The 27,813-nt window shown below is 43.9% G+C and overlaps 1 protein-coding gene across 6 annotated transcripts; it reads right to left on the bottom strand.

Moving 5' to 3' along the window:
• Positions 1-9,193: 9,193 nt before the first annotated feature.
• zdhhc3a (zDHHC palmitoyltransferase 3a) lies at positions 9,194-27,138 on the bottom strand. Of its 6 annotated transcripts, none has more exons than XM_023839046.2 (7): positions 27,080-27,138; positions 21,851-22,179; positions 20,877-21,001; positions 19,967-20,063; positions 19,734-19,815; positions 17,366-17,496; positions 9,194-10,318 (listed from the first exon to the last, which is right to left on the bottom strand). In XM_023839046.2, the coding sequence occupies exons 2-7, from the start codon at positions 22,151-22,153 to the stop codon at positions 10,106-10,108; spliced, it is 951 nt and encodes a 316-aa protein (XP_023694814.1). In that variant the 5' UTR covers positions 22,154-22,179; positions 27,080-27,138; the 3' UTR covers positions 9,194-10,105. The 6 variants fall into 6 exon arrangements, with proteins under 6 accessions (XP_023694814.1, XP_072572410.1, XP_023694813.1 ...); XM_072716309.1 differs by having other exon boundaries at positions 21,851-22,176; positions 27,080-27,103; XM_023839045.2 differs by lacking the exon at positions 27,080-27,138 and adding an exon at positions 25,923-26,363 and having other exon boundaries at positions 21,851-22,176.
• Positions 27,139-27,813: the final 675 nt, after the last annotated feature.

Genomic DNA, 27,813 nt, shown 5'->3' with positions numbered 1-27,813 from the left:
CACACAGTCCAAAAACATGCTGAGGTTAATCGGAGTTACCAAATTTCCCGTAGATGTGGCAGTGAATGGTGTGTGAGTGTGCCCTGTGATGGTTGCTACCCCATCATGGGTTGTTCCCTGCCTTGTGTGTGTAGCCTCTGGGATAGGCTCTAGACCCCCCCCCCCCCCCCACACACACACACACCACCACCCTGAATAGGACAAGCAGGGATGGATGTGAGGGGAAAGTTTGTGTTGATGTTTTTGTGCAATAAGATATAGTTTCAGCTGCTCACAGAGAATGAGGTATGTGAGTCTAGGCTACATTACATAGGTCATTACCTCACTGGGTGGAGAATTGCTGTGGACGGACCTGATCTTACAGCGGCACGTAACACCTGACATGAAATTTACATTTAAATGGTGCTGAAGTTTCTAGGAGGGAATTTTCTAATTACCCCAAATCCTTTCCATTGATTGTGTTGCTTCCACTCTCTGTAGGATAACTCTGCAGAACATGATGTTTCAGGTCATATCACATAAACACTATTCTCAATCATTTGTTTTGTAGATCCAGTCACACATCACTCCAACGATGACTGGAGAACGTGTATTAATTTATGACATTTTAAACACTTTACTGTTCTACGTACACATTTCAAATTACACACTGTGACAGATAATTTAAGATGCAGAATTTTTCATCCATTTCAAACACAATTTTTTCTCCTCGCTGAACCATTATTCACTGAAGAATTGATTAATAATGTAACACTGTTAGCATTAATAGTATTAATAATTTTAGAGAAATGAATTTCAGTGTGAAAGAGTGCCAAGTTGGGCAGGGGTGGTTCCGTGTAAGTGTGTGTGTTGAGTTTGGAGGTTCAAAACTTCTGGACTAGCAGAAGGAGCTCAGCGACAAACTGCAGCACACATAGTGGAAGCAGCCCTTCACCATCAGGCTGGTCATGACCCGAGAGCTCCTCCAAGAGGATGAAGTCCTGCTTCATTTCACAGCGCAGCAGGTTGGTGATACACTTCACTACATCATAAAACCAGACAGTGGTCTACATATTCCTTCTCTCCTTGCCAGGTGCAGTATGACCTGAGACCCAGTGCCCAGACTTTACAGTGGAGTTTCCCCTGGCTTGCAATCCATACCATGGCTCCTGGAGAACCTCCATTACCCTCATGGTCCAAATCACTGGACTGAGTGGGAAGAAGTCAGTCTGTCTGTCACTCAGTCACCTTTACCTGGCTGAATCGGCCAAACAATGAGGTTTATCTGCCTTGTGCAATATATTCAGAAATACAACAAATTCTAAAAGTTTGTTACAAATTTGTTCCATCTTCAGGTTCATACAGAATGCAAAGGGGTTTCCACAGACATATTTATATTAGCGAACTGAAAGGGAGACGCCGGCCAAATGGAATAGGCAGCTCTGTCACACTGCCTAGGGAAGAGGGCCTGGTGCTGGGTGTCTACTGGGGTTCTCACCACAGGAGCATTTCTTTCACATGGACAGAAGGGGGCAGCATGAGCAGTAGACACAGGTTTGGCATCACGCTTCAGCGACGGGATCGCGTGCCAACGTCTCACCTTTACAAAGAGGGAACCTGAATCACCTACAGCAAACACTGCCTCTGTAATTCACCGCAGCATCTCACGCCGAAGGTGTTCCGTGCCCCGCAGAGCGGCTCTGTTTCACATGTCAGGAATTGCAAGTCATAGTGCACAAAAACAAGATGCTCTTATATAACTTAGGTGCCACTATGTAACAAATGGACACACTTAGATGTGTTTTCTGTAGCTTAGTCAGTAAGGATCATATATAGACCCTCGTAACCCAGAGCAGAAGGTATTGCAGAACTGTTCCATTAATAGGCAGAGGTAGTTAGATAGTTCAGGTTTAGAAAGTACAAATCCAGACCAAGATTTTCTTCACCAACCAGTTATATTTGAAGTGTCAGAAGCACAGAATTTTAGCCTGGATTTTTGGTTCTGGACCTGAATTATCCACCTCTGTTAAAATGTGAATTCTTTTAAAATTTTGGTTTTTAATTGTTATCTTTCCTTTTTAGAAACAACAAAATTAGCATTAGTTTGGCATTTAATTTAGTTTCACCTAGGATAATAGTTTTAATAGATACTTTCTTCCTCCTCATAAATATGGCTGACTTTTCCTGACCCCCTTCCCCCTTGGGGGTTCCTGTCGACGTGTCTCCAACATCAGCTTGGGGCATGGCACCGACAGGAACATCACCCTATAAAACAAGAGGCTCAGCAACATCACCAAAAAGAAAAAAAGCATTAGAAAGCATTAGCCCAGTTTACAGGGGGTCATATATTTTAGTCTGCAGCTGTTAATCATGTGACACATCATCACTGCCCCTGTCTTGCCCAAAGAGGCCATAAAGAATGACTTGGTTCGTGTGCTACATTACATAAAGTTTGAGTTCGCAGAGGGTAGAAGGTGAGTGAACATCTGGCTTGGTCTGGGTGGAGATCACCAGGGTGAGGGCATACTGCAACCTTATGGGTAAAAACATTAGCACCAAAGTACAAGGTCACAACATCAGAGATGATGTCACTCTGCAGTGTGTGTGTGTGTGTGTGTGTGTGGGGGGGGGGGGGTGAAGGCCACACTGTCATTACATCACCATGCAGGAGGTAATCCCTCAATGCATTATACTACAAGAATTGAGGGTAGCTGTTGCCCAATTATTTTGTCAATCAAATCACTGAATGCATCTCTACAGTCTTAATACATCATACACACCTTTGGTGTTTGTGCAGATTCCTCTGATGAGGGAAGAGTAACGAATAAGAAAGATGGTACATCCAGGACCTTCCTATCTGGTGGCACCTGAGAGCTGAGCTGGATGGAGCACCATCTCCGTAGAGACTTCCACCACCCCCATGCTGACCTTGTAGGGCTTGGCTGCTGGAACCTCTCCTTCTCACCCTCAGATCAGACGCTCAGCTCCAGGCATACAATGGCAAGGCCATCATCACTGTGAAGAAGCTGTCAGATGTTAGGTCACGTCATCATGAGCATCTCCCTGCCAGTGCCTCTTCAGGTAGCTGTTAACGAGAGGCAGGAAATTCACAGTCAGATTGGTATCGAGGATCTAAAGTGTATAAAAATAAAATTAAATAAAATTATGCCTTTAATTGCCATTTGTATAGGTACATTGGATTGCTTCTTTTCACATATCCCATCATGCTCCCCTTGAGACACACACACACACAGTACTGTATATAAATGAGAGCAGAGCTTGGGGTCGGGGGGTCAGGGCATTTACAGTATCTGGTGTCCCTGAAGCATTCTGGAGCTCCAGAATGTAGCATAGGTGATCAAGGGTGGGTGTGCAGAAGGGCTGTCAATCATGGAGTGAGAGAGAGAGTCCAGTGAAGAGATCTGTAGATGAGCTGCTGGCAAATCAATGCATTGATCTCAGACAAATTGCTGTTTGTAATTCTCCTTTGCATTATTATATTCCATTTTTCTGCAATTACATTATGGGAGATGTTGATTTTTGTTGAAGACATTATCGATCACGCCCTCTTTATAGCACGAGTAAAGTCCCCCTCTGGGGAAGACCATCTTGACCTTTTTAGACTGCAGTTTGAGGTCGGGGCTCCATTTACATATTTCCCAGTCACTTTAGCTTGCTACCAGCTGCTGCAGCAGTTATAACAGGGCTTCGGGGAGTGGCCTCCTGCACCGAAGACCGTCCTTGAAGGCTGAGGAGTCTCACAGTTCAGTTTAAATTGCTCCTGCGAAGCACCCATCTGCATATGGGAAAAAAATCAAGTTTCTTTGGAAAATGCTAAAGCTGATGAACTGATGCAAAAAAAGATGATATTTATGTGATTTAAAAAGGAAGCATTACAGTACTTATGACAGTGCCAGATACTGATGGATTTATGTCACATATGTCCCCAAATCTGGTCCTCACCTCAATGTCCTGAGTATCTGCTCGTCTTCTTATTGTCCTTGATCATCTCAGGCGCTGTAGTTCCAATGAGTAACCGCGGATGTCACAGACAAATGACAAGACGCTCGTCAGGGTTCCTGCCATGGTGCAAAGTGACAAGCCTCACTTCATCTTTACCAAATGACGCTACCAACAAATACTGTTGATGTACACAAAATGAGTGATTCTGTCAACAAGTCTTCTTGTCTGAGGATTATCGGTACCTCTGTGAAGATCTTACCTTCGCTTTCCTTGGATGGAAAAACATTTGATTGCATAGTCATGAAGCCAAGAGCATTATAGGCAACTCTCAACAGCTGTAGTAAATATTTCATGAGTTTCATTTTATGTTAACGCAACCAAATCTGCAAGCCGTGTAGCCCTCCGGGAAAACACATTAGCCTCCTTGGCTAATGCAGAGCAAGTCACCCTGGGTTAGAGGCAAGCCTCAGACCTAGCTAGAAGCTAACCACCCCCCAGGAACGACATGCTGGTGCCCTTATTACACCAAATGTGGGGTCAGATCATATGCAGAGGGCTTTACTGAGCCAGGCTAATGTGTCACCCTTTACTGTCCATCTATCTTTAGGTCAATACAAAGGTTTCATTCACAGGAAACACTAGCAATGCCAATTCATCACAAATGGCCATTTGATAAAAATGTGTGGCTTGTTATTCTACTAGACCAAGGCCCTGTGTTAGATCTACATTGATGTCACACTAATTATCTACAACCTTCTCAAATCAGTACTAAAGGTTATCATCAGGAATTACTTTATATACTTACCTACCTTTTTATCATATATAATTCTGTATGACAGCCAACATTATAACTAAATATAGCATGCTGATGTTATGTATGTATTACAATCTAGTGCCGTATTAATCTTTCACATTCTTCTAGTGGTTAGAAGATTTGCAATGATATGCTTTTCTTGTTTTTACACCAATGAATGCACTTACACTGATGGTCCATCTCAGACTCTGATTAGCTTAACGTGATGTGGTACTTAACGTATATATTTGTTCATGGAGGCTCTAAACTCACTGTTACCCATTACTGGATGAGTGGAATGAATGGAATGTAAGATGGATGGATATGCAATATATTTTTACAGGTTTAATACAGTCAAATTAGCTTCTATACTACTATAAGTATTCAACCATAACACATTTAAAATGTGACGAAAGGCAGTGAATCTGGAGAACACTTAAATATAGCAAGATGAAAGGTAGTTAAATGGAAAAAGATGTAAGCGAAAGGTAAACAGCATAAGATTCAATTAAGTCTTTGTCACGAGATGACTGATGGCTGCACACAGTCTGTTCAGAGCCAAAGTAACCTGCTGGGGACTTTACAGGAACTCTCCAAGATGTCCTGCACCCCAATCTCAGCTGGTATCCTCACCAACCAGATCAGAATCGTTGAAGCGGGAATCATCACGATTGGCTGACACAGGTGTCTGTCATGTGACACACCAAAAACACCAGTCTGTCATTGGTGGGTGAAGGTCAAATTATTTTTGTAGAACACTTTTTAGTTGCCTTTCATTTACCATCAGCACCTCTGAGGATACATTAAACATGCAAATACATGTAACAAGAGAGTGCCCAATATATCAAAGGTGGAAAGTTCACATTCAGGAAGTACAAATCCAGACCAACACTTTGTTTCAACCAAACAGTTGAGTATAAAGAGTCACAGTCTCAGAGTGCTGAACTGGTTGGTTGAAACAAAATCTTGATCTCGATTTGTACTGTCTGGACCTGAAATGTTCACCTCTGTTCCTGATAAACCTTTATAGTGCATCATCCTTTAAAATTTGTTTAACCTTCAATGTGTACAAGTTGCAAAATTACTTGCGTCATGAGACAGGTATATTTCCAAAATATTGATTCTATTGATATTGTGAGCCTGTACTATGTTATGGAAAAAGAATGGATGGATGGATGGATGGATGGAGAGTTGGTTGGTTGGTTCTATCAAGGAACAATACTGTATACTACCAATATTATATGTACTGCAAATGCAGGAGTGTAACAAGAAGAAAATGTCAAGAACAGCAAGTGTAAGTTACAGTAACTGCTATAGAACTGCCTGAAAATAATATGATGACATTGTTAGACATTTGACAGCCAGATACTGACAAAGAGACTCAGCCTTGAGATTCATTTCTATATGTTTTGTGCGTGGTTTGGGTTGACAGTTGAGACAGTGGATGCTGAGTCTCCCCGAGTCCTGTACTTATGTGACAGGATGATGTGTTTAAAGGGGAAAAAAGGATTTTCTTAGAATATTCAGGCTTCTTTATTACTGAAGAGTGGATTGAGTGGGAAGGCTGTGTGCTTGAGAGAAGGTTTAAAGGACAACTCCCTCATGCTCCCGTAATATATGGTTATTCCCCTGTTGCTGTGGTTTGTCGGCTGAAGCACCTTTCAGATTAAACATGCCGTGACATGTCTTGATTAGCAGAGGCTCACTGGGTCGCTCTGAAAATCCATGGTGCCTGTTCTGAACACATCAGTCCCTGTACCACATTCCCCTAGGAAAATAAAACAAACTGAAATGCCACAATGAAAGTGGAAACCCACTAAAAAATGTCACCATTCACACATAGCAGTTAGCATTAGCATTGTGCTATTTTACACTGCCACATTTCAACCATGTGCATGACTATGAAAGTGAACCCTAAAGACATGCTAATCATGCTAATCATGTTTACCTACACTGGTTTGCAAGGTTTTTATTTCCTTTACAATTTTTGGTGTGCCAGATGGATTTTATGATGCTGAGCACAGAAATAAAATTTTCAACACATTAGGTTTTTGACAAATGGCCAGTTTTCTTATAATTATTGTAAAATGTTTAAAATATGGGTATTTTGCATAATACTGGTTAACGATTCTTTTTCACAGAACGAGTAAGGGGTGTCTTTTATGTACTTTTTAATGCTGATTTAGGAAATTCGCTCAGAATTTTGCTCTCACCTTTAGTTTTTCAATTATGTTATTTTTTGCCTATATTGAAAGCATATTATTAATATGCCCTTATTAATAAAGTACAGGCATATTTAAGAGTAATTTAGGAAAAACAATTTTGTTTCCATTTTTGAACATTTTTATGACTTTACAGAAGGGGGCAAAGAACTGTGTTTGTTTTGCCAGATTTTACAGGCTGTAACATGTTTGGATGTATTGAGGCAGGGAGGGTCCTGCTCTCTCTCTGAAATGCAAAAATGATATCAAGGCAAGTGGAGTCCCAGTGTGCTTGCTGACTTCTGCTGGACCCCTAAGAGGGACATTCCTGAGGCCAAGTACAGCAGAAAATCATATAATTCTACCTTTAAGATGAGTCACTTCCAGTATGCACATATATATGTATAGCGTAAGGTTTAGTTGTGTGTAACTCAAAATCCTTGCATGATAAATAAATTATGATTAGATATTGGTATGCAGCATGAACAGTACTGTAAGACTCACCTATTTTGATTTGTGTAGCAAAAAGAAAGTAAAAATTTGTTGGCCAGTGTAATTTGAGTGGCACATGGCACAAAGTTCCGAGATCCATTCTAAGGGGACACATCCTCAGCGTATCAACACACTCAAAAAGAGCTTCTAGTCACCAATGCTTATCACGTTCCCTTCTGAAATGTGTTTGTATCCATTCTATTAATAGCCTTCACATTTGGGAACATCCTTTATCCTGTAGATTCAATTGGACCTTAGCATACTGTGCACATGATGTGCAGAGTGTGTGCTAACACGCAACATAACATAAAACATAACATAACATAACATAACATAACACATAACATAACAGAAAGATAATGTTAATATTATGTTTACCCAGTTGTTCCCATCAAATTAGGATAAGTCATTGAATTTGAAGCAGAAAAATGATGTCAATCATTTATTTAGAGACGTTACATGTGGTGTGGGGTCAAATCGACCCCATAGATAATTGGAAGAGAATACAGGCGACCTGGGATTCTCCTTTCTGCCAATGACCACCAAACTGTTATATCATCAGCTTCAAGAGCAGTTTCTGTTTCACAATACAGTGCATGTCACTATTATGTAAAAGCTTGATGAAAAGGTAAATAAATGGTAAAATAAGTCTGGCACAAGTTCAAAATGAAAGCTAGTTTTAGAAGAGGAGTGTGAAATTAAATATCCAAACTGAGTGAGCAGGATTATGGTCTGTTAATTACTGAAGCAGCACACTGGGACCATCGCACCTCCAGCATTTGGGCACCATTCCCACACCTGGCTTTGTGTCTGTGACGGAGTTTGCTTATTTTCCCCACGGCTAATGCGGTATCCTCCCACAGGTCAAAGGCGTGCGGCTTGGACTGCTGTGCTGAAATATCCCACAGCGCGCTGTTGTGTGAGTGTTTGCCCTGCCATGGTCTGGCACCCCCTCCATGGTGGCCCCGCCTCCTGTCCTCACTGTGACCTTCTACTGTATAATTGGTTATGGAAGCTGGAGGGATGAAATTGTGGAATCAGCAGGTTAATGACTTGGCAAGGTGTGCTTTGCTCTCACAGACAGATACCAGGCAGTAAGGTGTAGGATACATAGAACTTGCATTTCACTTGTTACATAGATGAACTTGACGTAGTTTTTACTCAAAACAAAATGTTTAAGTTATAGCTCATTGACGGCTGCAGTCTGCTGCTGGCACAGTATCAGTACATCCCAGAAGGCAGATGGGAACCCACTTGCTCTTATTGGCCCTCAGTGGATGCCCTTTGCTCTCATTGGTCCTCAGTAGGAGCCCCTTTGCTCTTATTGATTCTCATTGGTTCTTAGCTTTGGGTGGCAGCTGTAAGCTCTCATCATTGTTGCCTCCCACGGGAGTAATTAGGGATGCAGGAGACCTGTGTTAATCCCTCAGGGTCAGACACACAGTCTCTGCTCTGTGCTGTAGCCCCCACCACAATGTAGCTCCCTCTAGAGCAGGATCTCCAACTCCGGTCCTGGAGAGCTACCGTCCAATTGGTTTTCTATCCTACCTCGCTTCTGATGAGTCACAGCTGGTATTTACCTGAGAACAGCTGTGGCTCATCAGAAGCCAAGTGGGACAGAAAACCTACTGGATAGTAGCTCCCCAGGACTGGAGTTGGAGACCCCTGCTCTAGAGGCAAGAACTGAGGACTGCTCACCAATGAGGTCCTAGTAAACTGAAGCGGACATTCAGCAGCTCTTTAGACAAGGCCACACAATGGGGAGGAAGGTGATAAAAATGGTAAACTTTATTGAGGTGTTATCAACTTCAGTAGACAGGATACACAGTGTCCAGAGTTACCAGATCCAGTTGTCTTTGTCACACAAATAAAGCTTCCACTTGTAATGCCACTTCCGCCCATGTGACCTACACACCTGTAGCACCTTCCCAGAACAGACCTTATGGTGGTCCCTGCCTCGTTTTGTAGCAGCATGTAGCAAAACGCTGATATGATGATTAATCCATTTAAGTGTGTATAAAAAGTACACTGAAGATGCGTCTAAGCTGGATGATAAAGGCACTATACCTGTGTCCCTTTACCTGCTTGCACCCTGACACTGACCCGTCGGGGCCAAGTTAACACTCACGGGAGATCCACTTACACAAAAATGTACTGAGGGTAGAATGAAAGATGATTGGTTGAGAGAGATAACTAATCAGATTGTAGAGGAGGTTGGTCCAAGCAACAAGTGGAGGCGGGACCAAGCCATCTGATTGGTTGACTCTCTAAACCAATCACTTCTCAATCTGTCCTCAAAACATTTTTGTGTAAGTAAAACTCCCACGATCCAAGTTAAATGCTGGTCATTAGCAGCACAAGGCACATGGTCTGTCTTTGCCACATTGCAAATAAATACAAACTATTCTATACATGTATGCATTCTGGAGCATTAGCTTGGACAGCATCTAAGCAGCTCTGCTGTCACCTGGAGGGGAAATTAATACACTAGCTTCAGGTGGGTGCTGTTCATCCAGTTATCGTTAGTGTGAGTGAATCTTTACGACTTTCGACTTTGCAGACCGCAATGTGGCTGTACAACGAGCAACATAGGATCTGCACGAGTCAAAAAGTGAAACCAAAGTTACAAGTCAGAGTCACTGTCCCCAAAGCATGGAAGGCCAGCGGCGTCCCCGCCTCAGTACTCCAGCGGGATCTCGATGACGTCCTCTTCGATGATGGTGCCGGCGGGTGCGGCGTGGACACGGGGGGAGGGCCTCTTTCGGCAGCGGAGCTCAGAGAAGGGGCTGAACCAGGAAAGGGAGAGAGGCCCCCCGAAAGCCTCCTCCATGCCCTCCCAGCACGACACCTTCTCCCAGGTGGGGGTCTGCCCCTTCAGGCGCTCAATAGCCTGCCACAGAAACAAACCCCCACCACTTTGTGAGCCACACAGTGCAGGCCGACATCTCAACAAAGGCCCCCACGGGGCGTCCCTTTGAAAACCCGTCTGAAAACGCTATCACGACTGCGGCAACTTAACAGTGATCATTTTATTATCAAAAGAAGAATTCAGGGTGAAACTACAAAAAAAAAAACCTGTTATACAGCCATTTGTAATCATGTTTAATTTACATACAGTTTTTTTGTTTTATAAAGGTGATAACTTGAGACATAATTACATTTCAAACTGCTTTCAAAATATTCCAAATTATTTCCCTTGATACAATGCAGAAACATTTAGCAAATCCTACAATTCCACAGACCCCATAGGCAGTTATTACAAAGGATACTTGGGTAAAAGGAAATTATACTGTAAGGGGAGGTAAGGAGTTGCTATCCTGCTTGGAAAAAAAAAATTGCATGCAGGTAAAAATAGAATGATGTGCAAAAACGTGACCTTTTGCTAACCTCTAAGCAACACTGCAATATTCTGCAGCCTACTGTTCTACTTCGAAAACATGGCAATCCATGCAACATGCCTGTCATCTCTCGTTCTAGAACATTCCACTAGCATGCGGGCATCATATACTGAAACAGCGGGATTCTTAAAATCGGACAAATATCTACCCAGCTATAGCTAAATGCAGCTACATTGTAGCATTTCCACTACTTATGCTGGATCTTACCTTCTGCATCTTACCACATTGGGGTTAATCACTGGAGCTACTGTGCTTTAGCAAGGACGCAGCAACGACTGATAGTGTCACTTTAAAAGGGAGGGAGGGGTGACAAGCTATTACTTTAATAACTGACAAAGGGAGGAAGAGAGCAGGTTAATGTAACGGTTACGGTTACGATGACGTGGAGGTGCACCTGTCGTACTGGAGATGAAACAATTAGTGGAGCTAAAATGCACACTGAGAAGCAGAGACTCAGTCAGGGAATTGCTGGGAAAGGATGGAAGGAGACAGGGCTGAAAAAAGAAGTTTATTGCATTTTCTTTCAAAGTGAAAGGCAGCAAATGGCACAATATGCTAGCCTCGGAGAGACTTCCGGATGAGTATATTGTATTTAAACCTCGCTCCTGAACGGAATTCCCTTATGAGAGCGCTGGACTCCAAGCCTGCGTAGGAAGGCGCTAAGCATTTCCTTTTCCAGCTGGAAGTGGAAAAAACATCCATGGTACAAGAAAAACAAATCTACTAGGAGAAAAGTGTTGGCATGTTTTCAAAAAAATGAAGCCGACGAATATTTGTCCACCCCGTTTTCTTCGTTTCACAAAGCCAGCCAATCAGGGCAGGTATTTTAATTATAACGGTTCCCTTCACACCAGTCACAACTCCTTGGGGGCAGCGTGTGCCCCCCCGTGACGAGAGCCCTGCCAAGCCGATTACTGTCTATACATAATGCAAGTGACACATTGCCATATAACAGAGAGCAAATAAAACCACCTAGGACAATAGAACATTTCTGTACTGGCAGCCATCCCGTGGCAGTCCTGTAGGAGGTGCTGATGAGTCAGCTATACACTTGAAAGCGAACGTGGCACAATTCACAAACTGTCTCACCACGTCACAATTCCCGTTTCGGAAAATTAACTAATAAAAACAAAACAAAAAAAAATTGGCAACACTTGTTCAGTTGATGAATTCAAGCTCTCCTTATGGAGTTCAGTATTTTCCCAACTATGGAAAAAGTTCAAGATTCATCGTGGTATTCTTGAACTCAATTCTTCATTAAGTGTCATTTTTGTGGCACACTGGAGCTTGCACAGGTCAGAACACTGGTGTGTTCACAGACTTTAGCACAAGTCACTGGCACAGAGAGCCAAAGCATACGCAACGACCCATTCATTCATGGGCTCTATGAGTGGGGGTCCAAGCTGGAACAGAAACCAAGGAAGAGATCGTGGTGGTCATGTGACGAGGACTCTATGCATTGAGCAGATCCACGTTCACGTATGCACACCAAGAAAGCTTTAGCTGCACTTCACGCCATGTCACATGGTAGGGCCAAATATCAAAACCCAGATTGAAGGGAGGTCATAAAGCCCTGCAATCTAATCAGCCAGACTACACTGATTGGCAAATGGTGACAGCACAACACCCAATCGTAAGTAGACCAGACCAGTCCCACCAATAAGCAGAAAGAGCATGCATATAAGCCGGGCTTTGAATCAACCAGCCAAGAAGTTTGGGATCTCAGTTCTGGCTCTGACATCACACTTCCAGTCAGCAGAAATCTCACCGTGTTCTCGTGAGCGTTCGCACAATCACATTACACATTGCTGTCACAATCAGAGAGGGCCTGTGCTCTGACATCCTTTCAATCAAGGGTTTGAGCGACACCAGTGTGAAAGAGAGGAAGTGCTGCAATTAACAACAGTACACAGTTTCAGGCAAAGAATAAACAAGCAGACAAGTAAATAAAATATTGAAAGGTTAATACTCTGCATCGATTGTTTACAGAGAAAAAAATAAAAGCACAGATTAAAAAAGATGAGAAGAAGAGTTTGAGTCTAGGTTATAATCCAGGTCGGCATCGCCCTCAACAGCGCCCTCGTGAGTCTGTATCTGAGTATGGGTCGGGCGACTGGGGTGGGCTTGGCTGAGCTGGCTCTGCCCTTCAGACCACATACTGATACGGATCGGCCTTCCCGTGGTCAGGTGTCGCGAACGGGCTAAGCCAGCCTATCGAGAAGGGGTGACCAAACACCACCTTCATGTTCATCCACTTAGTCTTTTTAGTCCATCTTCTCTCTTCCTTTTTCAACTGCTCTATGCCCTGAAAATAACGAGAGACAACCAAGACTTCAGTATGGAAGGGTCAGAGAACAGTAAGCAGTAATCACTGTGTCACTGTCACTACAATGCTAAGAACTTCCACCTTCCGAACCCCGCGACTCTCTGAAGGCTTCGCCTCAGACTCCACCGCAAGCCTCATGCCAGCTTATATGGCATTTTAACAATTATGTTTTGAACTGAAGCATCAAAAAGAGACTGTGGAAAAGGCTTTGAACCGCATTATTTTACTTCTGAATTTCCCTAAGAATAACACAGCCAGGAATCTACGGGTGTGTCGATGTCAATCATGAATATTCATTATTTCAACCCAGCAGGGTGTCGCTGACCTATTAAAATGGCTCGTGAGAATTATTATTTTTTTTTTAAAGAAAAAACATTGTGAAGGCAAAATGAAAAATGATTGGTTCAGAGAGATAACCAATCAGATTGCATAGGAGGTGGGTCAAAGTAACTAAAGGAGGTGTGACCAAAACATCTGATTGGTTGGTTCCACCTCCTCTAGTTGCTTAGACCCACCTCCTCAAAAATCTGAATCTCTGAACCAATCATTTCTGTTGTACCCACAGAACATTTTTGTGTAAGTAAGACTCCCATGAGCATTAAAAAGAGTCCCAATCTCAATGTCAAAAAAGACCGAAAAGTTTACCCAGGAGAACCTGAGCATCAGGATTTGTATTTTTAAAAGGCGCGGTTGTGTGAAATGATGATCACATCTTTCATACTTTCGCCCTGTTGTTCATCATGTATTCTATAGCTTGACATAACTTCAAGAAACTTAAACCCTTTTGTCCAATTGCGCTGGTGCTTTCAATAAGCAACAGACAGACATGTACTGTATGATTCCAGGTGAACCAAATCAACTATTCATCTTGGAGTGGTTACAGAATTACGTGAAATATATGGCAGATCAACACCCTCAGCCAAGTTGTGATAATGACAAGTCCGTTACTTTAACTGAAGGGTCAATGTGGGCAAGCCAAACAAACCAACTAATGCTGATTAGTGAAATATTTGGGTACATGACATAGCTAAAAATAAATGCTTAAGACTGCAATCCATGACCGCAATCCATGACTGATCCACTGTTCGCACCAGGGCGCTATTTGAAAGTTCTGTTGCACCAAGGTCCAATGCCGACCCTTGTGTGAGAGTTAGCCAAGTAGCAGGAGGCAGGAGACAGAAAAAAACAGGGAGAGAGTGAGCAGGGGGTTAGGAAGGGTTTTATTCATAAACACGCCAGGAGCAGCCCCCACAGGGCCTCTCAATGAGGTTACGATGATGTCACAGTGCACAGAACATCCAAGGCACTTACCCCTCCTCCCAACGCTAGCAGAGGGTATCATGTATCACGGTATCATGAAGACAAACATCGACAGAGTGGGAATGTACATAAACAGAAAAGTCTGCTTTATTCTCAACAGTACTCTGGTCAAATTAATGTCTTTGCTGTTACGAAAAGGATCTTGAGTACCAGTACATACACTCAACTGTTGGTTTAAATATATAAATTGACAACTTTAAATGGAATTCTTCTCTAAAGCCTGATCACACGTTCTCAGAGAAATGGAGCACATACACAGCTTGAAGAAACAAACGTTCCCCAAAGGTAGGAAATACTACAGACAAAAATGACACTCGCTTCCTTTAGGAACTACCGACAAACACCTGTAACAAGGTACCGGATACGCCACCCTGTGGAGGACGAAGAACGGTCTCACACCGTATGAGCTGCTACGACGCTAACGACATCCATGCATCCATTCAGGAGTTTGTCCTATAATAGCTATGCACAGAATGTAACTTTGTACTGAAAGGAAAAGGACAGAATGCCGGAGGATTATCATCAAATAAATATGGGGAGGCTTTGACTATAAATTATACTGAAAGTCACACAGCTGGAGGTTTAATTAAGGTAGTTAATAACCCCCCTCCCTCACGTGTGGTCTCAGAGAGAACTCTCGTTAAGGCAAACCATACACCACCAGAATAAAGTGAACTACGACCGTAATTACACTATAAAAGAAACCAGCAGAGCAGAGTGGTGAAGACAGACGATACGGGGAGACCTGTGAGAGCAAGGGTTTGGTCTTGGTCATCAAAAAAGTGCCCATCTCCCACAGGTTCCTTCATGGTACTGGTCCTGGAGGATATGGACTCACGGCAGAAGGCGGCTCTAAGCCTTGGTCTTGGTCAATTGGGCCGGTCGCCACTCTAAAGCAGGGCAGACACTGTGCGATTTTTCCCAGTTGTTTTGTAAACACCAAACTCAAATTGTACAACTAATGCGATGAAAAGGCAAAGCTCATGATTTATGTCCGCACACTATACGCTCCGATACTCGGATGCGACCTGACTACACACGAGCAATATGAACACGTCAGACTCTCGTACCCGGAACTGTAAACGTCGAAAAATAAGCTAAAGAAGAAGAACCTGTATCAGTGGCGATGCTCACCAAAGCGAAACGCGCTACTTTGGCTATTTGTGCGATTTTGTGCGCAGAAAAATCCCAAAAGAAGAGGCGACACAAAGATGGCTGGGAAGACGTGGACAATAGGGACTGTCCATTTTACAACGAGAACTGGAGGTAAACAGCGACAGATAAATTACATTGCAGATAGCCTGATACCTACACAGAACTTGTAGTGCGAACAATAGCATGCCTATTTGTTCTTGCTTGCTTGCTTGTTCAAACGTTCAGGCCAGTTATGTTGTGTTTATTCAAGTGCAATTTATCACAGCCCATAAATCTCAAAGTTGTGTTTAGTCTGTAGCACAAGATCCCACCACCAATCAGTTTCAGACAACAGGCTATAACAACATTCAACACCAATACTGCCTTGCTCTATTAATATAAGTTTTGTGTAAATAGATGGATGATATGAAGGGTTTCCGGGACCTTCTTAGAATGTCTGTGGAGGACTTCAGTTTCCTCCAGGAGAGGGTAACTCCACATATCATAAAGAGGGATTCCTACCTAAGAAAGGCAATCAGCCCCAAGGACAGGCTTTCTGTTACAATACGGCAACAGGAAAGTGTGCGCATATACCTAATCTCATTTCTGAGTACAGTACTTCAGTACTGTGTTCACACGTGCGCAGTGAGGACAACCCACCCAGGTTGAAGTGAGTCGGCTTGTGACTCTGCTTAGACAGTGCAATATCCCCACGACGGGCGACCAAAATTTCAAACAGGTTTGATTTTCTAACGATCATCCGATTGCTGGTCGGGAGGGGTGAATCGGTGCTCCTTACATCCTGTATACTACACGATATACGACGCACTGAAGCTGAAATTCGGCCCGACTCCAGGAATTATCGCACGGGTGGAAAATCGGCTCAAAATGGGCCGAAAATCGCACAGCGTATGCCCAGCTTAATCGGCTCAGCCTTCTCCCTCAACAATTACGTTTTTGGACGTTCGAACAGAGCTGGAATGCCAACATATTCTCTGGGTCCAGACTGCACAGACCCCAAGGCTGAAATGCTTTCATTTATGGCTGAGACAATCACACTGTCCACAGGAGCACACCTGCAGAATCCTGCGTGATACCTACACTAAGCCACACCCACAGCTTGGGAGCTCAATTCGAAAATAACATCCATGTCTTCCGAAACACAAAGAATTAGCAGTACTGGAAATTTATACAAAGACCCATCCAGGGAGAACAGCAGATTCTGGACAGACATTCTCACTCAAGGACACAAAGGCACGTATGACTCTCATTAAACTTCAGCACAGACACGCCGACCTCTGCATGCCAGCCACAGCTAACCTCCAGTATCCAGCGCCAACTGCTCAAAACCACCACATTTAATAAAGAATCTTTTACTCTCAATTCCATTTTATTGTAGACTTCTGCCAGTGATTTCATGCTCCATTCTGCTGCCATCTCACATCGGGCTGCCGTCTTTTCTACTTCGAGCTCATGGCGCCGCGCACAGATCAGCCAAGCTGACTCGCCTGATGTTCAGAGCAGCCGAGATGGAAGGGCCAAGCTCAGGTTCAGCCCCAATTTCCACGTAAAATTCGGTTCGCTGGTATACTCTCTATGAGAAGTTAAGAAGAGCATTGTTCCTCACCCAACCGGTGCAGCGCCACAGTGTGGCAGCAAATGAAATTGCCTTGTGTCACCTTAGCAGGCTGTGTGGTTAAGGGGTCGGGGATTTCAAAGGGGGTGAGAAGACAAAGGAGGTCAGGTCGGGATCACTTACGGTTTCATCAGTACAGATGGAATGTACTTGGGTCCCAAACATCACGGATGTGAATATGAGGAAGAGGAGGCCTTCGAAACACAAGAGGATGAGCAGGATGACAGTTGCTGGAGGCGAAAAGGTACTACACTCTGGAGAAGGGGAAAACAGACCTTAACACCAGGGGGAGCCAGAGAGCACATTCAGCCACAGGATTCTTGGCTTACTCTATAGGCCCCTCCTTTACTCTGGGTCACTCTGATCACTTCTCATGGAGCAAGCAGGGGCTCTGCTAAATTCTAAGAGCTGTCTTTGCTGATCTAAGAATAATGCCATCATCAGATGCAGAATGAGTGGGTAAGAATGAACTGTTTTCAGTATACTGACAAAACTAGAGGTGCACCAATCTGATATTCGGGATTGGTATTGGCACCGAATCATACCTACTAGACGGATTGGGTATCAGCCATATGTGACTCATCCACGTCCGATACTTACTTATTTAGTTTTCGAAAAAAAGCTCCTATTTCTTATAAAATCGATTTGTACAATCAATCGCAGGACAGCTTTTTCCCCCCATTTCAGATATATTTTTGCAGCATTCAAGTCAGTTTTTTTGCTCAGTGCATGTGAGTGCAGTGACTTCCGCCTTCTCTGATGTCATTTGCATACCCTTTGCAGTCAGAGGAGAGTAAGAACATCAGATAATATCAGAAATATATTTCTGAGACAGTTTGCCTGAACTGCACTGTAGAGTTGATTATGCTCATTGAGGAACAAGTATAAGATGAGTTTCACTACAGATATTCAGAGCTTGGCTGTGTGCCCCATGTCTCTTAAATTATAACTGAACCCTGGGTGAAGCCTACAAGCTACAACTTTCAGAATGTGGCACCACAAGTTAAAGAACTTCATGGATCACACACCAGCACTTCAGTTTCAGATGCCATCAGAGAAATACTGGATAACAGAAAAATCCTACTAAACAAAGTGCACGCAATAGTGTGAGACAACAGGACTAATATGAAAAAAGCAATGGATGGTTTGGGAATCGCTAGCTTGGGATGTTTTCTGCACTTGCAGCTTGTGATACACGAGGAGCTGTGGCGAAGTTTTAGTATTTTATTTGCTTAAACTGCTGTTTTCTTTAAATAGCTTATGTTCACAAATTTTGCTGCAAATGGACAAATATTTCTAGTAGCCGAACTTTTTAAAGCTTGTCATACATTTATTTTTCCATTCGAAATTACTAGTTTTTTTTTTTTTTTTTTTTTTTTTTTTTTTAATAGAGAGAGCTCTGGTATCGGACTGGTACTTATATTGGCCGATACCCTCTGTTCAGGTACTGGGATTGTAAAAAATGGGATTGGTGCACCTCTAGACAAAATAGCACATAGGTATACTCAAAGGCCTCCAAGACCTTCTCAGAATCCATATAATATTTTGTCAGAATTGATTTTTAAATTTTAAATTATGTTGCATTCCTGACCCAGTTTTAAAAGAATTCTATCAAAAAACTGTAACATGCACAGATGTACAACAATAATAAACAGCAGTAAATCATTTACTACTTGTGTCAGCACTTTATAAACACATAAGATTAAAGAACATCATTAATTTCTTTAAGCGCCAAAGACAGTCACATAATCCCAGCCATCACAGAAAGTTCATGTAGGAATTCACATGTTAACCTTGAGAAAAATAGCTAATTTCACACAGGCATTTTGAGGGACTCCTCAGGTCGGGTCCTAATAGCCACTGATGTCAGTTGTGGTTTTTTTTTTTATTTATTTGAAGGGTACAAGAAAAATGGAGCACAGGCAGAAAAAATAGTGTTGTAAGGTTTCACTGCTCTCTCTCACACTGTTACATTGTATGTCCATAATAGGATATTTTATAGAACTGATGAAAGAAAACACAGATGGAGATTCACTTACTTTGTTTCCTGTTTAGTGGTAGTATATTGGTCCTACTGACTATAAATGGTTATGTATGATGTGGCTTTTTATCACTATGGTGATGAATGTGCATCATTCCATGACTTCAACAGCCAATCATAAAGACAGAAATGGTGTGACAGCCCCAAGTTCTAACCAATTAAAGCACGAGGGGTTGTGCTTACTGGAAAATGGAGTGCATTAGAATTCAGACAAAATCTGTCCCTCAGATACCCTGCCTCATGCAGCTTTGTGCCTCCAGCCACTTAAAATCTCTACATGCTCCTTTGCTAAGCTGGAAAAAAAGTAATACTGCATTAAGAATAAGATTCATAAACATGTGTTTCACAATGAGGCTGCAGGGGAAATCTGCCAATTGAGAACCATTTTAAAAAAGGTGGTGGTTAGAGAAATGGGCCACTGCAGATATGAAAGACAGTGCAATCACTTACTAGTCCAGTCCTCCTCAAAGCAGTAGAGGAAGTGGAAAGCCACCATGACCAGTGAGTGCAGAGAGATCAAAGCGATGTACATCTGGAACACACAGAGCACATGTAAAACCAAAAAGCAGTCAGGTGATGGATTTATGTGGTGTGTGATGTGTTCATCTACAGATAACACTGGTCCATAAGGTCGTACGAGTGTTGGGGGGGGGGGGGGGGGGCATCTGGCAGGTGACACTCACTGTGAAAAGTACAAAGTACTTCTGGTTGTTCTCGCCCACGCAGTTGTTGACCCAGGGGCAGTGGTGGTCCATCTTCCGTATGCACCGCTTACAGACACTGGCGTGTAGAAGCGAGGCAGAGTCAGGCATGAGGAAGGGGTGGGCACAACTCACATCGCATTATGAACAACTTGAGATCTCACTGGACAAATGTCCCTTACAGGAGTGAAGCAGCTAGTTAGGGGATGATCTGCGCTGGCTTTGTTCCTGATGAGACTGAGTATGGAGAAGGGCTTAAACTTTCATAGATCTCGATGAGAACAATGATAACTCAATCCGAGGCGGCAATATGTCTCAGTTAAGCATTATAAGGGGAAAAGTTCGTTCCATCCATCCATCCATCCATCCATGATTTACGGGATGTTCCACCCCTTGCTAATTCTTCCATGTAGCACACTACAGTGATCCAGAACTGGAAATGCACTGAGGAGAGATCTCAATGCAGCCGGCACGGGGCAGCTCCGTCAGACCTTATGCTGCAGTGAGGGCGCACCCCCCCCCCCAAACCACAGCCAGTTGCTGAGTCATACCCATCCACAAGGGAGAGTGGTGGCAAGCTGCCAGATCCACTGACATCACTGAGGACCTATAATGCAGACCGGCAGTATATGAATGAAAATACACACGAAGGAAACACACAGCTGTCACCAGAGGGCACGCTGAGGAGCTCAGCCACACATCTCCACGTGAAACCAGGCCGCTTCCGCAGTATGGGGAGGCCCAGGTACCATGACCCCTCAACCACAGGCTGCCCTGAGGGGGTGTTCCAAAGGACTTATACCTGCATGTCTAGGAGGGTCAGGATAGTGTCTTACCTGCAGTGGTGTGTTTGGGGGGCAGGTGGGGCGGGGGAAGTAGTGTGGAGTCTTACCTGCAGTGGTGGGCTCTGTCTGGCTTGATGCTACAGCACTTGGGACACTTGTAGACCACCTGGCCAGGTTTCAGCTGCAGGCTCTCGATAAACTCCTTTGTGGCATTCCCCTTCGGCACGGCGCCCTACAGAGAGCAGATCGTGGTGCTCACATCTGCTAACCCAACTGATATACTATTCAGCCAAGGGTAGATAGCACCCATATTGATTGCCTAATTAAACTATACCGATTGCTGACAACTGAGCATACAGTCATGCAATTTTCTGCAACAAGCATTAGCAGCGGAATGGGTGGTTATACAGAAGAGGTCAACGACTTTCCACTTGGCACCATTTTGGACGCCGTCTTTCCAACAAGTCAGTTTTCCTGCCCTGTTAGAGATGCCTTGGTTGGCCACAAGTGAAGTGACTGAAGTGAAAACATCTGGGAGCAAGTTCAGCCACAAAGTCGCAGCCACACAAGCTCACAGAACGGGACCGGATCACCCAGCATCAATACCCAACCTGTATGGCAGCAAATCCCAACAGAAAGCATAGGAGAGGCTCTTACAGCAACAGTGGGCCGACCAACTTCATATTACTTGGTCATATAGTGGAGCATCAACCCTTTGTTCCTATGAAGATGAACTGAGACCATCAGGCTTTGAAACCACTGTCACATCTCTTCACACCGACCACACCTCCTTCTACCAACCACACCTCCTTCTACAGCCTGCTTGGCTGGTTTTGGTTAACTGACAATTACTTTCAGACTCTACACTTTACCATCTGCTTCTGGGAGAAGAAAAGAAAGTGGACAGGACTGAAATTTAGGGGAGTGAGGGCTAAAGTCATCGTTGGGACCCTAACTACTGCAGGAAATGCTGCTGAAACGACTGGGGATTAAAAAAAAAAAACCTTCTAACAGAAACAAGGCTGGCAAACTGTGAAGTTTGATGAAGATAAATCGAGAAGAGATGGACCTTAGGGCTTACCGGGTCGGTGCACATGGCCCTGAAATGGGAGGCCAGCGCGAGGAAGGCCAGGCCGTTGAAGAGGCCCCCGTTGACCAGGCTGTAGGTCAGGCTCTTTGAGGGCAGCAGCATGACAAAAATCACCACGAACTCGGCATAGAAGACCAGCATCCAGGTGATAACGCTACAGACGATGCCGCAGCCGTCCCTGATGAACCACATGGCGGCGGGGGGGCCGTGCAGAGGGGGTGGGGCGCACTGCTCGGGCTGGAGGAAGCCGGCCTGCCTCTCGATGTCCCTGCAGCGCGAAGTCGGGATCCTCATCCTACCACGCCCGCTCCATGGGCCTGCTGGGAAATCAGAGGAGGGAGTGGTGAGGGAGTAGCGAGAACATGACTCAGCAGTCCGTATGCAAACAACGAATACGTCCGTCACCACGTTTTCTGGCATGGCATCAGAGCCGAAGGAACGCGTCGGGTGCCGCAACCCGGAACCGGCTCATTTGCTCCATTATGGCCGCCCCGAGACCTGGAGTCTCTCTCGGCTGACCGAGCCTCCGGCAACCGTGAGATCCACGGGAATGAGAACCGCGGATTCCTCGCGGCATGACGCCACCTCAGGCTTAAGAGAATCGGCTGTAAGGGGCTGCCACCGATTAACTGCTGTATCAGTTCTCTTAACACAGATGAATGTTCATATTCGAGGTGAAGGGAGCTTCAGAGGAGAAAACTATTACAGCCAGTTAGGTGACAGGTGTGTCCCTCAATAAGAAAGTGTATGAGAAAAACAGGCATTTTGCATTATTTATGGTCAGGCATAAAATTGTATCTAATTGGTCAGTTTGAGTTAATTCAAGAAACATAAATTTGTTTTACAGAGCAGGATTAGTGTATGTCCAACGGCATTGCTAGGACCTTAAGACATCAGCGGCATAGCCTACAAAATCTGTCAGGGTCATCACACTGAAATCTCTCTTTGAAGTTACAAAATCGTAACACTATGAAGGTTTTGAGAAACACCACCCTGGACTCAGACTGTTGAGGTGCATGGTGCACGGTTTTTAAAACATCTGAGCTAAACAAATCATTTGCGACTCGTTCGGATTCATTTGCAGCCTCTGCGTTTGTCTATGTATGTCCGCGATTTCTGAAGCGGAAGAAATTTGGCTTTGAAAACCGTAACAGATTACAGAGTTTAGCTAACAGAAGAGGAAAGACAGTCTGGCCAAACTTGATGATGGGTGTGGGCAACTCCCTCTCCTGTTTGGGGGCCTGTTTCACAAAGCAGGATTACTTGCTTAGCCAGATAACTTCCCAGATTTAAGGTAGTCTGGGCTAAATACACCTTATTTTCATCAACTTACATTTAGCCCAGACTACCTTAAATCTGGCAAGTTATCTGGCTAAGAAAGTAATCCTGCTTCGTGAAACAGGCCCCAGATGGAAGCCTCACCACGAGCTGCCCCTTCTTCTGATGACCACATGGAAGACCCATCTGACCTGGGTGCTAACAAGCTTCCACCATCATCTGAGAAACTTCCAGATTGCTGGCACAGGCCCCACGCAGCGTTGCCGATTCCTCATTTGTGTATGCAAATGAGCTGGGCCAGCTGCCTCTCTCACAGCGCATCATCTGCTCTCCCCCCCCCCCCCGAGTTCCAAATCAGCAACTCCATCCATCCATTTCATATAGCCATTTGTCCTACTCAGGATCATTGGAGGGGGGGGGGGGGGGGACTGGAAAACCTGGAGGAAACCTCATAACAGCACAGCAAGAACATGCAAACTCCACACACAAGCACATGTCGAACCGTGGTCTCAGAGGTGTGAGGCAACAGTGTTAACCAGTGCGCCTACATACCGCACCCAAGGCAGCAACTGCAGAATCGAAAGCATTGTAGTTCTTTATGGAGGTTTTGAGTAATTATCAACCACTGCATTTCGAAGAAAAAAAAACAAAAAAAAACAAAGGTTGAGGAGCAATGTGTGGAAATAGGGAGGTGTAGAACATCAGCATGCGAACAGAATATTTACATCCGTCTTCAGATGTAAATAATTTCGTTGTGAGAACACGGAGAGTGGTCGGCATCCAGATTTGCAAATCGGTCACTCATACATTAAAAAATGCTTTATTAATTTGCTCGCAAGATCTCAGGGTTTGATAAGCAGAGGCTGACAAAAATAAAAACAGATTAAACCAGAAATCATAGACACAACAAACAATAATAAAATATACACAGGGAGCCAGAGAAGGGAGTGGGATCCACAAGCCAGAAGGTGTTAGCCACAGAGCTATCATAGCTGTGCCAATCCAAAAATCAGAAATTATATTAGACTAAGTAATCTAACACACAATACAGTACAATCTCGACTTTTGATGTGTCCACGTATCAGGGGTCAATTACTCAGAGGAACACGCCCAGAACAGGTGAATACTGTTAGTAACAGCAATGGATAATGACAAAAAGTGCAACTTGCACAATAAAAGATGACGCTGCTATATACCTGTCAGACGTGAATCCGAATATCAACCTGAAAATCGGGATTATCTTAATCACTCATACTAGCCGAGTGTCCACGGGACAGAGGAGCGGAAAAGATGATGTGAGGGGAAATTCTGTGTCAGCGCTTCCAAATCTCCTCCTGTGCTTGAATAAAATGACCCAGCATGTCTGGGGTGGTCCCGAGTCCTATGAAATTCCTACAGACATCGAAGAGTCCTTTTTTTGGGGGAGGGAGTCCATGGTTGTTGCCATAGCAACAACCACTCAGGGTTTAGCCTCCCAGTTCTGGGGCTTCCCAATGTGAAGAAGAATCTGTAATTAAGCGCTTCATCAGGCGTGGTGGACATCTGACCTGGCTTTACAGGGCATTCATTAGCAGATTTTTGAACCTCCTTCTACAGACCAGGTACCACGGTTTCTTTGGCCAATACCGTGGCAGAGCCCAGGACTGTCTGAGCCCGGAAGCGGCAGCGAGAGCATTGGATTACTGTCCGCTGGAGCCACCAGGGAGGAGTGTCACATCAGCACGACCATCTTTATGGTGAAAAGCTGCAGCACACCGCAGTCATACGCTGACCAAAAGTGTCATCAAAAAGAAAAAAAGAAAAAAACAAAAACAGGTGCTTGGAATGAAATTAAGACATGTAACAGAAATCCTGCAACGGAGGCTAAGCGTAGAGTGGATGAATAAAATATGAGGTGATGGTGCAACGACCCCCCAAGGAGACTGCTTTACAACACACTGTCCCTGCGCCAGTCCCAGTGTCCTTTACCTGGGATGCCAGCCATGTCTCAGGACGGCCATCCCACACACTAAAAACATCCCCCCAAGTGCAAGATGTGATCACCATTCAACCAGCAAGCTGAAATCAAACAGTTAAAAGGGGGAACTGTAAATAACACTCACTGTAAGAATCCGTGGGTATATTTAAACACCGACTATAAACGAACAAAACACGCCTTCATTAAAACACTCAACCTACCTGGGCAAGACAGTGATTACAACAAAAACTTAAATAAAACAGCTTGCATGGCTTGACAAGTTTATCGTAGCTAGGACGGCCAAAACCCCATTCTGTTCGATTTGTATAATCGAGATTTCCAATCATTTAAAAGTTACATTGTAACAGACCCGAGTATTCAAACCAATGTAGCGATTTTTAAGAACTCCCGATTACTTCACTAAGCCGGTGATATCAGTGCTGGTTATTACAACAGTATGCCATTTTCTAGCCGCCTTTCAGAACTAGCTGCGCCAAGGCTGAAACTGCTTAACATCTGGGGAGCCTATCGTTTCGCATACCGGAGATGTGAACATCAAGGCGTCTCTGTTATTTTAAACCCACAGCAGTTTGAGAAACCGAAACCAGGCAATAATATGGATAATTTGTTCAGGTGCTGCCTGTGTATTTGTTGGCTCTTTGCAGGACGCAGGGCTGGCAGCAGCATGCGGTGGGACATCACACCCCTCGCCTGGGTAGTCAGTCATACCCACCCAGGTAACCAGATACGGCTCTAAACGTTCAAACTAGCCGATTGCAGGGTTACTGACACACGATCATTCGAGCGCTAAACAATGCGATCACTCACCATTTTCCCCAGTCGAGAGCCGCTTGTTCCTTCAGCGGATGTCTTCAGAGTATTTTGTCCGCGTATATGAATGTATATAATTGTATTTGTCAGATATTTATGCCCCGATCACTATGCGTCTGATAAGTCAGCCACACATTAACTGACTCTCTCAACCCCCCAGGTTCGAAGAGCGCGTCACGCCTCCTCTGTCCCCGAGGTGCACGAAAGAACCCCCCCGGACTTGCGGTAAACCAAACAAACTGGAGCAAACCACCCACTTGTATGTTTCCCTTTTTAAAAATAAAAACATCAGAAAAGGCATCCGATCCTTGTGCCTCCGGCCCTTAGCCTTATTCCAATGTCTGGCAAACCGCCCCAGCCGATCGGGAACCAGGAAGTCAGACGTCTTCCAGAGGCAAGACTTCCTGCGACCACGCTTTCCGAGGAGATCCTTGAAAAAACACCAGGACCATTTGTGTAGCTGTTAAACCACTACACCAGCTGACCTGGTTCAACCGAATTTACTTTCCCATTTGTTGGAAAAAGAACCCCAATTGTATATATTTGTGTTTTTTGCACCTTTAAACTCACATTTGGGTTGGACCCAGGTACCATTTAGGTTAAATATCGTCTGTATTTCGATGAATAACCCTGTAACGACCATGTCCTATATCAGACCTGGGCAAAAACCTGGCCAGATACGAACCACGAAGTTATTTTTACTGACCGCTAAAGTGAAGTGAAGAAAAAAGGGGGTAAAGTTTTATGTTCAAGTACCATGAAATACATTTGCTACTTGCATACTGTCACGCAAAAATGAGCCTCACCAAAAAAGAATAATGCTTCTATTGTAGCTTAATTTCGTAGGACATGAATATAATAATTTAAAAAATCACCTCTGGCTAAGTTTGGATTTTGCTCTCCCCAGAAGAAACGTGTCTAGGCCTGTCCTATATGAATCCAAGCAGGCGATTTAAGTATGACCATGATATTTACCATATCTAAGAGAATAATAAGTATCTGAAGAGTGTGTTGCTGTTTATTCCCCATACTGTTTCAGATCAACATTTTAGATCCTACGCTTAATAGCGAGAGAACCCTTACCATAATCACAAAGAAAAGGCAGCAAAAAAATATAGACCTGAACAATGTAAGTTGTATCTTAGTGGGATTACCATATAGTGTCACAAACTTTGGTCAGCTGGCTGGTGTGAGATTTTCAATTCCAGAGAAGTCCGCACACACATTGACATGTATGTAATAGCTTTATTAACTTGTAAATAGTCTACAGGGTTTGCCAATTACCCAAACGCTTTTGATGTAGCTAATTGTAGGTTTATAATGGAGTAATATAAATTTCCCGCAAGATTTCTTGCATGAGCCTGAGAGTCTGAAAGCGTGTCATGCCAGATGCATGAGAGTTGGCAACCATGATTATGGCATTTTGGTAGTATTTTAACTGAATTTCGCTTAATTTATGAAAAGCACACAAGTGATTTGTATGTATAGGCATTAGGTTTCCAACATATGAAGATTTATCTGCCTCTCCAAATTATAACTATCATTGCAAAAGGAGAAACTGAAGAACACTAGGCTATCAGTCCATGAAGTACGTGCTAGTATCTGATTGACATCCATCAGTTATGTGATGAAACTATAATTTTAGTAGTTCCCATAACTGCATAAATTCATATACACGAATCATAGGCATAATTATGGCCCCCTCAATTTACTGTTGGCCCCTCGTGCCCAACGTGAAAAATACTCTAGACCCGCCATTGGGATACAATTCATCAAACCTTTTGTATATTCATGTTTACTATATTTGAATTGTTTATGTAAACAAGTTGGACTGCATATATTTATAGACTGACGCATAGAGACGACTACAGAGGGCACAAAAAGCAAA

Source organism: Paramormyrops kingsleyae, chromosome 9, assembly GCF_048594095.1.
Source record: "Paramormyrops kingsleyae isolate MSU_618 chromosome 9, PKINGS_0.4, whole genome shotgun sequence".
Taxonomy (NCBI): domain Eukaryota; kingdom Metazoa; phylum Chordata; class Actinopteri; order Osteoglossiformes; family Mormyridae; genus Paramormyrops; species Paramormyrops kingsleyae.
This window is presented reverse-complemented; position numbering and strand designations above follow the sequence as displayed.

Excerpts from the sequence above, each read along its gene's own strand:
- zdhhc3a (XM_023839046.2), bottom strand. The coding sequence starts at position 22,153 with ATGAGGATCCCGACTTCGCGCTGCAGGGACATCGAGAGGCAGGCCGGC. Across the intron at positions 19,816-19,966 it reads AGTACTTTGTACTTTTCACA|ATGTACATCGCTTTGATCTC; the intron begins GTGAGTGTCACC and ends TGTGTGTTCCAG. Across the intron at positions 10,319-17,365 it reads CCATCTGTACTGATGAAACC|GCTATTGAGCGCCTGAAGGG; the intron begins GTAAGTGATCCC and ends TTTCTGTGGCAG.